The sequence below is a fragment of the Anneissia japonica genome, unplaced genomic scaffold (assembly GCF_011630105.1).
Source record: "Anneissia japonica isolate Jap-2015-1 unplaced genomic scaffold, ASM1163010v1 scaffold997_len2565447_cov190, whole genome shotgun sequence".
NCBI classification, from domain to species: domain Eukaryota; kingdom Metazoa; phylum Echinodermata; class Crinoidea; order Comatulida; family Comatulidae; genus Anneissia; species Anneissia japonica.
In genome coordinates this window covers 70585-83946 of record NW_022696369.1, presented here as the reverse complement: position 1 = coordinate 83946, position 13362 = coordinate 70585, and the positions used below count along the sequence as shown (strand labels likewise).

At 32.0% G+C, this 13362-nt stretch overlaps 3 protein-coding genes across 4 annotated transcripts in view; 1 reads left to right on the top strand and 2 right to left on the bottom strand.

The window, feature by feature from the left end:
- The first annotated feature begins 5102 nt into the window (after window positions 1–5102).
- On the top strand, window positions 5103–9956 carry LOC117102067. The gene is made up of 4 exons (XM_033242287.1): window positions 5103–5215; window positions 6450–6887; window positions 7994–8253; window positions 8727–9956. Exons 1-4 carry the CDS (start codon window positions 5152–5154, stop codon window positions 8754–8756), a joined length of 792 nt encoding a protein of 263 aa, XP_033098178.1. The 5' UTR covers window positions 5103–5151; the 3' UTR covers window positions 8757–9956.
- A 650-nt stretch (window positions 9957–10606) lies between these two features.
- Window positions 10607–13259, bottom strand: LOC117102062. 2 transcript variants are annotated; one of them, XR_004444354.1, is made up of 3 exons: window positions 13041–13259; window positions 12464–12864; window positions 10607–12012 (listed from the first exon to the last, which is right to left on the bottom strand). XR_004444354.1 is itself a non-coding variant. In XM_033242277.1 (2 exons), the coding sequence occupies exons 1-2, from the start codon at window positions 13188–13190 to the stop codon at window positions 12559–12561; spliced, it is 456 nt and encodes a 151-aa protein (XP_033098168.1). In that variant the 5' UTR covers window positions 13191–13259; the 3' UTR covers window positions 10607–12558. The 2 variants fall into 2 exon arrangements, 1 of the variants encoding a protein (XP_033098168.1); XM_033242277.1 differs by having other exon boundaries at window positions 10607–12864.
- LOC117102031 (MAM and LDL-receptor class A domain-containing protein 1-like) overlaps window positions 13224–13362 on the bottom strand; it is a 23074-nt gene continuing 22935 nt past the window's right edge. Inside the window, exon 9 of the mRNA XM_033242247.1 lies at window positions 13224–13297. Within this exon, the coding sequence (XP_033098138.1) occupies window positions 13224–13297 (74 nt within the window). The remainder of the gene's footprint in view (window positions 13298–13362) is intronic.

Below are 13362 nucleotides of genomic sequence, written 5' to 3'. Positions count from 1 at the left end.
CTTTTAAAAAACCATATGAGAGGTAACAATAACAAAGTTATATATTCTGTAAACAAATAATGAACAGGACACCATGGTTCCATTTATCGTACTAGTGGTCATACTGTCAAAAACACCATGGTTAATAGGGAAATAGAAGAAGTGAATTGAATATATATATTACATGTATTTTATAGTAATATTTTACATACTATGATACTCTTCAAATCATAAATCATATATTTGGATACATAAAAGGCCATTAGACTAGGCCATTTTCAAAATATAGGACTTCCGAAAGCAAATCGTGTTAATTTATTGCACATTGATTATATGGGGTTTGGCTGAACACAAATCCGCTGTTTGCCAAGCTAAAAAAATGACCATTTATGGATAGATAATGTTTTCTCATCATGATTCTTGAAAATGATAAATAGATCGAGGAAACGTTCAATCTTCAGGAGGTCTGTTTCTTTTTGAGGTTACTTTGTTTTTGTTTTATAATAATTTATATTATATGTATGAACCAGATAAATGAATATCAATCGAACCCGCATGTGGATTCGTCTTATACTCGGTTATGAGAGAGGATTCGAGAAAATTACCAATAATTAAATTCGATTAAGGGGTCCTTCACAATTATCAACATTTTCACAAGCGTACAAAACGTACGTTGGAGGGGGGGGGGAGGGGTTAAACCCTGGTGTACGCTTTTTAAAAAGTAATAAAATGTCGGTCAAAAATCGTCACAACCACGAAAAAACTGCTAAAATACACACAGACTAAGGGATATGCGAATATTTTCATGGGGAGGGGGACGTGCACGACTCTCACAAATCCTTGATATGCCAACACCTAGCATACCCTGCAATTTACCCTACTGTCCGCCACTGGGTTTGATGGATGCTGAACCCAAATCCGCTGTATGCTAAGCTTAAAAAAATGACCATTATATGGATAGATGAGGTTTTCTCATCATGATTCTTAAAAATGATAGGTAGATCGAAGAAACGTTCAATCTTCAAAGGGTATATTTCTTTTTGAAGTTACTGTGTTTTTGTTTTATAATAATTTTCCAATTCCTGCATCTTTTATCATTTTATTTTATATGTATGAACCAGATAAATTAAAATCATTTGAACCAACATGTGGATTCGTCTAATACTCGTTTCTGAGAGGATTCGAGACTTACCAATAACTGATCTTACACAAGTTGAACAGCACTAGTTCGTGATGCACTAAAAAGAACAGAAATGGTATACGCCCTCAGCCGTTGAACAAGGCGAGATACAAGAGATAAATATTGAAGAGAAATTTATTGTCATAAATCAAACGTATGAGATAAGAATTTCTTTTGTCTGCTCGTAATGATGAGTATAGTAACATAACTATAGAATAAGTAAGAAAGAAAGTTAACTTACAAAAAGACGGGAACTTTAAAAAGATTTTATAATCATTCATGGTACCATGATTGACTGTTGATACCATACAATTGATTATAAAATTGAATTATTCCAAGATTCAAACGTTTTCATAATTAAAATATTTTAACACTATTTGCAGTGTGATATCTCACTTTATTATTCCTATCATAATAATAGTCAGTGACGCATGCGTATGCCTACTTATTGTAGTTTATGCTGTCACCATAGAGGAAATATATTAAGTATATATTAATTAATATAATTAATATTTCCTACACGATGATTTGCAGATTCAGATTACTGTATGAATCTAGGAATATGATATTTATGTAATTCTATTTTTTATGTTGATGAAATATATAAGTATAATGGTAAAATATATATACAAGTGGAGTTCAATAGCTTGGTGGTTAAGATGCTTGCCTTCCAATCCCAGGGTCCTGGGTTCAATTCCGCCAGTTGCAGGATTTTTTCTCACGACATAAACAACTCCACTCCTTAAATCTCATATTGAGATTTAGTTTGTGTAAAGCATCGTGTATGTTTGTCTTGTGTAAGGGATTGTCACCTACAAGTAGGACAGTGATATATATTCGCTATTGGCAATCCTTGGCACATGTGTTGTGTGCCTAAAGAAAGAATAATAATAATAATAATGATAATAATAATAATAATAATAATAATAATAATAATAATAATAATAATAATAATAATAATAATAATAATAATAATAATAATAATAATAATAATAATAATAAAAGAAAAGTGGTAACAAAACCAACTATTTGGTTTAGGTTACAAATTATGAAACGCTGGTATTGATTTATACTGTTAATGGCTCCCCCCCCCCCCCCCTTACAATAGATCTCAAGTGAGCGTTGAATTTGGATTTTTTGTTAGCTTTTGGATCTGTTTTTATTATTCATATGAAAAATAATGTATGGGTTCGTTTTAAATAAACATTTAATTATGTTATTAAATTTCACTAGTATAACTAGTTTGTATTTGTTTTTATCGCAATAATGTGACGTGCATATGCCATTTTACAGTCACAGCTATTGTAGATTATATATTGTATTTGAATATGACTTTGTTTTATAGGTATTTTTTATGTATTTTTTTATAATACTATGGAACATTTATTGAACGCGGACGTGATCAATCCACATTTATGGTCAACAAGTATGCTTGTAAAAGAACGCTGTTGCCATCTGTGATATTCCCATAACGAAATAATATAATGACTTTTTGTCATTAACTTAGAAGTAAAAGTTATCAACATCGATTTCAATAAATATTCAAAGACATTTTATATTATAAGTTTAATGTGTTTTTCGTATACAAAACTGTTGCATTGCAGGTCGATCGAATTTACCGTGGATGCTCTGTTGTTATACAATATGACAGCAGCACTTTTGAGATTAACAATGGTACGATTTATTCTCTAGCTTTCGTCCACACAGTGGACTTCATCAGGAGACTGTACAAATGGGATAAGAAACATCTACAACAGAAATTGTTTTTGACTATTGACTTTGACATAGCCGTAAACTGTATGTTCTTTCTCACAGTTTCTTATCATTGATCTTTTGTCTTTCTATATTGTTTTTAGGATTGTTTATTTCGGCAGACAAGTAGGCTTTCTCCATCACATATCACTATTAGCACGGCCTAATTCATATCACTTTATAGAACATTACCAGATAGTATAATTATCGTACTGGGTAATTGTACGTTTTCTTTTAAAAAATCATATAGGCTAGGTAACAATAACGAAGTGATATATTCTGTAAACAAATAATGAACAAGACACAATGGTTCCATGTATTGTAGTAGTGGTCAAAATACTGACAAAACACCATGGTTAATAGGGAAATAGAAAAAAAATTAATTGAATATATATTACATGTATTCTATAGTAATATTTTACATAATTTCCGTACTATGATACTCTTCAAATCATAAATTATATATTTTGATACATAAACGGCCATTAGAGTAGGTCATTTTCAATATTTATGTGGTTTGGTGACGGATGCCCTGAACACAAATCTGCTGTATACCAAATGATCATATATGGATAGATGAGGTTTTGTCATCATGATTCTTAAAAATGATAGATTCGAGAAACGTTCAATCTTCAGAAGGTCTGTTTCTCTTTGAAGTTACTGTGTTCTTGTTTATATATTGTATTTGAATATGACTTTGTTTTATAGGTATTTTTTATGTATTTTTTATAATACTATGAAACATTTATTGAGCGCGGACGTGATCAATCCACATTTAGGTCAACAAGTATGCTTGTAAAAGAACGCTGTTGCTATCTGTGATATTCCCATAACGAAATAATATTCAGAAGGTCTGTTTCTTTTTGAAGTTACTGTGTTTTTGTTTTATAATAATTTTCCAATTCCTACATCTGTAGAAGTTTATTTTATATAAAACCAGATAAATTTAAATAAATCGAACCAACATGTGGATTCGTCTAATATTCGTTTCTGAGAGGATTCGATACTTACCAATAATTCAATTCGATAAGGGGTCCTTCACAATTATCAACATTTTCACAAGCGTACAAAACGTACGTTGGAGGGGGAGGGGGAGGTAAACCCTGGCGTTCGCTTTTTAAAAAGTAATCAAATGTCCGTCAAAAATCGTTACAACCACGAAAATACACACATATAGACTAAGGGATGGGCGAGTATTTTTTTCAGGGGATGGGGGCGTGCGCGCCCATCGCAAATCCATGATATGCCAACACCTAGCATACACTGCAATTTACCCTACGGTCCGCCACTGGGTTTGACGGATGCTGAACCCAAATCCACTGTATGTCAAAGTAAAAAAAATGACCATATATGGATAGATGGTATGTTTCTTTTTTAAGTTACTGTGTTTTTGTTTTATAATAATTTTCCAATTCCTGTATCTTTTAAGACTCTATTTTATATGTATGAACCAGATAAATTAAAATCAGTCGAACCAACATGTGGATTCGTCTAATACTCGTTTCTGAGAGGATTCGATACTTACCAATAATTCAATTCGATAAAATATATATTGTTTTTTTATTTATTTTTTTCTAGATAATTTATCGTCCTTTCAGCTTACAACTATTGTTTGTCCGGTGCCCAGATCCATACGATGATTAGATGCTCTAAAGTTAGATTGGAAACATTATTAATATTATGTTTTTCATCAGCTCGTTCGGAATTCATGAAAAGGGTGACAGAAACGCTTATAATTAACATTTAGCCTACCCAGTCCTGGTTCAGCCAGACGTCACAGGCTGATCGGTCATCGGCTTACTTTTGCAGATGACCGAATGCAGATTTAACATATTTTAAAATGGTATGATCAAATATCGTAGATAGATAGAAAACAAGTATGCAAAACGTTGCAAACTACGTACAGATGATTAGAACTATAAATGAATTTTGTAATAATGTTTTCTATCATGTGTTTTAAAAAGTATTGAACGGACGTGATCAATCCACCTTTAGAGTCTACAAGTATGCTTTATGTAAAAGAACGCTGTTGTCATAATATTCCCATAACGAAATAATATAATGACTTTTTTGTCATTAACTTAGAAGTAATTGTTATCTACATCGATTTTAATACAAATACGTTTTATATTATGAAAAGTTTAATGTGTTTTTCGCATACAAAACTGTTGCATTGTATGTCAAATTGCCAGTCGTATTGAATTTACCGTTGATGCTCGGTTGTTATAAATAAAATAAAAATGATGATCGGCAAATCCATGTTCATCACAGCTATCGCCGCTTCAAGTTTGCGTTTAATTACAGGTAGGCATATACAATTTCAATTTACAACAATTTAAGTTACGGTAAACGAAATACAAGTATTTAGTTACTAGTGCAGATTTGATTACGTTGTTACATAATATAATCTCATTCGTTTGCTATTCAAAAATTAAAATGTAACAGTATTTTTACATTCTGCAAAAAGGAAAAATTAAAGAAAAAAAAATTGAACTTTATACTATATACATGATAAACTTTGGTAATAAACTCGACTACGTGATCAGGGTGCTCTAACGATAAATTATGCTTTTTAATTTTGATGGAAATGATTTCGACACTCAGAGACTGAAATTGAATTTGAAGACTGTTATCAATTTTTACATAAATACGGGGGATAGCCGGGTTGGGGAGGTTTAGAAACTAGCCGGCTTACCGGTTTTGTTTTACTTGTATTTTTTCTGTATATCTTTCCTTTATACCTTAATTCCTACACTGATTCGTATTTTATCCTTGTTAAAAAATATCAGTAAATAGATAATTTAATAAAATAAAATCTGGAGAGGTTCAAATGTTATTTCATTATAGGAAACAATGTTTATATAATAATAGTCTGATTTTTTAGTCCACAAATCTTTTCATCATTGTTAATTGTGAGCCCGTTCACGCCTTTCAAATAATAATTGTATCTTCATTATTATTTTGTTTTAATTAATCCAGATAGCGCAATAATAGTCTATTATTTGCTCAAAATCACGTTTGATCATTTTGTTGTTGTAAAGTCAGAAATTGCTCATTATTTGTCTCATTTTTAATATTGTCATGTATTCAGCAGTTACCGTCTCACAATAAGCGTAGTAAAGATACAGTAAGTTGTGCTATATGATTTTATACAACATGACTACGAAGACTATGATGCAAGTACTTGGTATCAGGGGATGCGCCAGTGGGGGCTGCCGTCCAAGAAAAAAAAAATTAAATGTAATTTTTACATAATACTAATATTGTACTAATATTATTAGTATACTCTAAAGTCGATTAAATAAGCATTAGAAATCCCCAAATTTTCATAATTATTTTCCGGGGTATTTTCTACCAATTCCTGACGTCACACTTGCTCGGTATATTCTATTCACGCGCCATGCAATTATCATCTTGTGTTTAAACTAAAGGTCCACTAATTAATTTTAGATAAGAAGATCCAATCATGATGGCGTGCATTTCAATACTTAGAGTAGGCCTATGTATTATACTTTTATATTTTTTTTCTTGTTATCAGGAAGCGGTGAACCGTTTTCATGTTGGGATTATCAAACAGGGTATTATGCTGACCCTCTCGACTGTACACGTTTTTACCAATGTGAAACAGGGATGTTTCATAAATCTTGTGATGCCAAATATTTTAATGAACAGATCAACAACTGTGATTGGCCGGATAGGGTGGAGTGCTCACCAACACCAGGCGCAACATTCATTTGCAATGACTCACCTGTGGGTCTTCATTATTACACAGATCCAGCAAATTGTTCCATGTATTATTCTTGCAATTTGGTTGAGAACCGAGAAACATGTGTTTCTGGACTAGCGTTCAATGGCATAAAAGGATATTGTGATTTCATGGTTAACGTTCCAAATTGTACTAACAGTGATGAACCAACCGACGAAATAAATGAAAATGTACAGACAATACAAATTCCTAAAACGGAATACCCTGAAGGTAAATAATAATATTATGTATAAAGCCACTTAAAATAACTGACACAGTATTCGTTTTCTGTATAGTTATTGTGCATACTTTAAATTCCATGCTTGTGAGACGGAACGTCTATCCTGTCCTCAGTTTAGTAACTAAATAATTTAGCCAAGTATTCATTTTAGAGCAGAGGAAGACCAAATTAATGTAATTTTTATTTGAAATATGTTTTGCGTTACAATATTATTGTAATCATAACTATTGTTTGTTTACGTGAAAGGTATCATTACTACCGTCTAACTTTGTAAATAAGAAGATAACATTAATCGACTGATGTAGATTCATCTATCCAGGTTGTTAATAATAAATATCAATTAAAACTTTATATCTCTGGATAAAGCAGAAAACAAAAGAACAATCACAATCCCTATGACGCAATTTCCATCGTGTGTCATTGTGAACAAGACTACAATGATAGTCGAAAGCTTATAACGTAAGTTCTTTTGTTTTCTGCTTTATCCAGAGATATAAAGTTTTAATTGATATTTATTAAGATTACATTAGTTTTGATATTCTGTGCCATTTTTATCATCATCATCATCATCACATTAATTATTATTATTATTATTATTATTATTATTATTATTATTATTATTATTATTATTACTATGCCTATTATTATTAATAATATTATTATTATTATTAATTTATTATTATTATTGTTATTTTTTTTTTATTGTCAGTGTTATCAAATCCATTACTGAAGTCTATCAACTGTGATTTCCAAAGATGGTCTATCCATTCAATTACTTAAACGTTGGTGATCTTACGAGAACCATTATTTCAATGCCGTATGGTCAGGGAAACAAATAATAATCTTTGACTATTAATAGTTTTAATACTTCAAGTTGAGGTTGCGAAATAGGGTGGAGTTTTTTTAAAATAAAATTGTTTCAAAATACTTTGGACGTCTGTTATCAATATGGATCTAATGAGGCGTAATATGTGGAAGGCTCCGAGTTGACTCTCGGTAAACACTGCGTTTTAACTGACCCTATAAAATACAAGAATAATTGCTCCTCCTATTGTATAATAATATTGTGTTATTTTCTACCGTGTCTGTTCGTTAGGAAAATCACCTAGAAGACTCAGAACTGCGACTCTAGCAAATCATGGAAATTGGCCAAAACCTGTCTGTAACGGTAGAGAAACTGTTCTTGTTACCAGAGCAAAAAGTGCAGTCCAATGTTCTTTGTTGTGTTTACGACATTACCCAGAATGTCAATCAATTCGTTACGAAAATTCGTCAACATCGTGCGAATTATTGACGAGTATGGAGCCATCCGAAAATGTCTACTGCGACATGGACACCGACAGAGGAGGATGGAAGGTAGATATCATGTTCAAATTATTTGTCACGATAAACACTACGATAGAATTATAATTTTCCAGAATTGTAACGACTAAGTTGTAAAAAAGTTTTCTGTTCACATAAATGTATCCTACTTTTTAACAACAGGTTTTTCAGAAACGTCATGATAATTCTGTCGATTTTAATAGAACTTGGGTAAATTTTAAGAATGGCTTTGGCAAAGTATGTGGTGAAGCCTGGCTGGGAAATTGTAAAATATTTATCCAATATTTATTCGGGTTTGAAGAAAAATAATATAATCGCATTTTACTTAAAAATGACAAAAGCAAAAATCCGGGTGGCAAACGCCGGGTAGTAACCTTTCATATCGATCTCTTTCTTAGTTCTGAAAGTTAATAGTGTAGCTCGTATAAGAATGTGAATATCATAGAGAGGACAGGACAGCTTTATTAAAATTTACACTCAAACAAAATAATTTAATTTAATCACAGGAAATGTGCTCTCAATGGGTCTTGCAGTGAATATCTCAACATACGATGAAGACAATGATGCTGCAATCTCAGATTCGTGTGTCACTGTCACCACGTTCTCTACTAGTGGATGGTGGCTTCCATATTTTTCTGCATGCATTTTGAATGCCGATTATCATAGAACCTTCTCGTGTGAAATTAATGGACAATATGTACATTTGACTCGGTCAGAAATAAAGATGAAGCGTCTGAGGAGAAGAGTTTAATAATCTGGCTGTTATGTTTATTAGCTAGGGAAGCCACCAATTGCACTCCGTTCAAGTGAGTCGCTGCTAAAAGCGAAACGACTTTAGAGTAGGCCTATTGTATTTTTATTTAGAAGTTGCTTTTCTGTATAAAATATTTTGTCTAATATTTTACTGTTAATTAAATCATCACCGACACCACGAAGAGACTCAAACTTAAACTTCTTTTGTTTGACTATTATGTAAATCGAACTCTACATTTTTGACATACAGGTAATTGGTAAGAGTGCAACTTATATCATTTAGTAAATTATACTAATTAGCCATAGCGCACAGACCGAGAAAATTGATTTTATTTGTTCTTCTTCACGAACAATCTTTCAGAGGGTTATCAGAAGACGCGTGTGCGGCGTTGCAATCGTTGTGATCAGATAGATATTGCCTGGCTGGGGTAGGACTAGACGTAAATATTCCGAGGCATGCTTGTACAATTGTAAACATAGGCTAAAATACAGTTTGTGTCTGGACAACGGAGCGCGTACATGCGCAAAAATGAGATTTTCATTTTCACGACGAAACTCAAACCTCGCTGATATGTGTAAACAAGCTATGCTGGGTTTATTTTTATCATTTTTATGAACACTGTTCACGCTAATTATTTAATAAAAGTTAAGAAAAGAAAAATAAATTGAGCATTTGAATTGATTAATGCTTTATCTTTACACATATGTAAACAAAATATTTAAAATTCAATATCTTAGTTGCGAAATATACGATTTTGTGAAGCATGACCATTTTTTTCTCTCAAAACGTTGTTTTGCTCGAAATTGGAGTTTGTGTCTTAAGTGTAAAATCAAAACCATAAAAATAAGATTTCTTTATATTTTTAGTGATGATATATACATACAATATTGATACATAATTTCCTTTCCTGATTAAAATATTAAAATAAACCACTAAGGCTATTTTAGACAACACTTAGATTATATTAAATTTATATATTCAATCGCAATTGTTACCAATGAATAAATTAAAAATATTTAAAAAAAATGTCAAAGATTTTTTACTTCTCCGTGTTTACGTAGTTGAGGTATAAGTATTGTCATATGATTGTGTCTTCCTAGTCATTCACGAAAACGTCAGTTGTCGAATTGTTTTTCGGAACACTTTTTGGCTTGTTCATCCATCGCTTTCTGAATATGATTAATATTTTGGCAATGATAACCAAAGGCACCACTTTTGCAGTACCGTAATAATTGTAGCAGTTGATGTTTTGTTTAATCGTTCGATGACGTGTTATCCGAAAATATGTTGCTATTTTTGTTGTTAGGAGAAATGGAATTATAAAAACCAGATATCTGATTTTCATGGCCGCTATCTGTAATTTCAAAATGGCTGCATCCTAGTTTTTTAAAACCATGTTTATTGGATTTAGAAAGCCCAATAACATTATGATTAGATACCAATTGTGCCGATATGTGTTATTATACTTGAAAACCTTTCATGTTTAATATAATGAAGCGAACTTTGTTTCGGCATTTTCTTTGTAGATAATTCTGTATCATTCATATGTAATGAATGTCTTATACTCTTGGAGGTAGGCATGCGGTTAGTTTGTAATCTGACAGAATTGAATAACGTGATAAAACAACAGAGTGCAGGAAAGCGCATAAACACGACTACTTTATTTCATGAGGCACCTGATACAAAATGCTGAATCCACCTCTATAATGTCTCACATTCCTAGTCTATTCAGTTTATTTAGTTTTTCTAAGCATCCAGTACATGAAGCATGTTGTAGCTAAATGGCTAAGTTGTAGCAAAAATTAAAATGTAGTTATTGGTATTTTCAGATTCATGAGCAGGCCATATGTAATTTTTAAAATGAGGGTTCATTCATTGAAATTTAAAATTTCAAACCTATTGGGGAGTAAAGGTGTCCTACAGCACTCCTGGATTCATGATAAACATGGTTTTGAGTAATTTCCTGATATTTAATGCAACGACAAAACGCATATTTTCTACAATAAGACCTTGGGCCATGGATAATTAGATAATAAACTGTTGGTTTATAGGCCTAGAAAATAAATTATACTTTTATTGAAATTTTATAATAATTTTATTATTATAGACTATTATTTAGATCCCATAGAAATTGTAAATGGTACGTCAATCAAAACCATAAAATTAGGACTTATTTATATTTTTATTGATGCTATATATATTTGCAATGCCTATACATAAATTGCTTTTTTGGTTGCAATATTAAAATACAGTACTAAAAAGGTAAATTTAACAATCAATCCAAAAGTTCGGGAAATTATCCAGCAAATACAAGACCTTATCATAACATTTACATGAGTTTTGAACGTTGCATTTAGGTAATGTCAGAATTTATCATACCTTTACCTTCATTTTACAAAACAAAAGTTACATGCATAAAGTTCAAATAAGTCATGATTATATAATTATAAAAATGTCAATTGCAAGTTCAATGAAGTTCTATTTTCTCACAATGTGAGCAACAACATTGACCTCAAACATTACATATATATTCATTCTATTTCGAGATTAATGTTTTATAAAGCTAAAGTTATATTTTTCATTCTTAAATTGAATTCAATTAATCAATTTCTTATTTTAAACAAATTTCCGTATAAAAGTAAATAGAACGCCATCCTCCCCACCCCACCCCCCCCCCCCCCAAAAAAAACAGAAACATTCTTGGACCATATAATATGAAGTACGGTAGTTTTCTCCCTCTACTGTGCATCTCAGCATTATAAAGATCATAAAATTACGTATTTTACTACAACATTGCTACTGGTCAGTAACACGTTCTATGAATTTATATACTGACTTTTGCATATTCCTCGTACTGCTACGCCATACTCACCAAACATAGCAATTTGTGTTGAAAATATCTATCTTCTAAGGTTATTTTACACTTTGCTTCCTTCACCAATTGTACATTCATGTTAATAAAATAGGAGTACATTACAGTACCTCTTACTCTTTCACATGTTTTGAATATAATACAGTAGATACTGACATTAGGTAATTATTATTATTATTATTATAAGCTGTCCATCGAGTCCGATGAAGACGACCGGTGAACCATTGATCTCCATCTGCTTTTGTGTCTGCTGTAAAACTGCCAGCTACCAACGGGTATCTTCTTATCCTTCAAATTTCTCTTAACAGTATCCTTAAATCTTAGTCTTGGTCTACCAATGCTGCGGGAGCCGTTCTTCAGTTGTGAATAGAGTATTTGTTTAGGTAGTCTGTTATTATCCAATCTGTTGACATGACCAGCCCATCTCAGGTTTCTTTGGATTAAGAGTTCATACATACTTGGTAGATTAGCCTGGTCGAGGATATCCTTGTTTGGGACAAAATCCCACCATTTAACATTTAGGATTTGACGCAAGTGCCGCATCATGTAGGTGTTAAGTTTACGTGCTGCAGCTTTGTAGACAGGCCAGGCCTCTGCACCGTACAACAGTGTGGAGAAAAACGTGGATAACACCTAGATAATATTTAGACCTATATAGTTAAATACTTAATAAATGGTACAATTTGCTCTTTCAGCTTTTACATCTTCATGTCTACAAAGGTGGGGTATAAGCATTCTTAAATACATCTTCCTCATAATTTGCGTAAGCGTCAGAGTCGAAATTTTTTGTGGACGTAGTTCTTGGACCATCTTTTGGCTTGTTCATCCATGGCTTTCTGAATATGACTAAAATTATGGCAATTGCAAAAATGACAACCAAAGGCACCACTGTTGCGGTAATAATGATGGAATTCGATTTTCTGTCATCTTTCAATGATGTGTTATCCGGATATATGTTGATGTCATCAACAGCAATTACTCCTAAACTTGATGGTCCAAGTACTGCTTCAAATAAGATCTAACAACGACAAAAACAAAAAACAGTTTATATATATTTTACACGGAAGTCATCATTTAACATTTCTCACCAATAATAGCATACACATAAAGTCCCTCAATTTTTTTTCTTTTTCGGAGAACAACAATAAACAGAAGCCATTATATTTCAACAACAAATATAAATTAAACATTTACCGCAAACATTGTCATTGACGGGTTCACTTCCATTACGTTATCCTGTTCCCATCCTTGTGTAGTTCCATTTTTTCCCCAAATCAGTTTCTTTTTATCGTAATTCCATCCTTCTTGAATAAAAACCCGCATTAGCTGTGGGTCGAAGTTCATATGAACGCTAAAGCCGACGCTGATACTTCCATTTTAGTTAATTGGTGGTGTTTGAATACATGCTTTGTCTTCTTCACCACCTTCAACATACATGTAGGTAGAAGAATCTAAAAATTACAAATAGAAAGTATTATAGAGGTAGGCTATTGCATCCAGTCACTGTCAACATAGC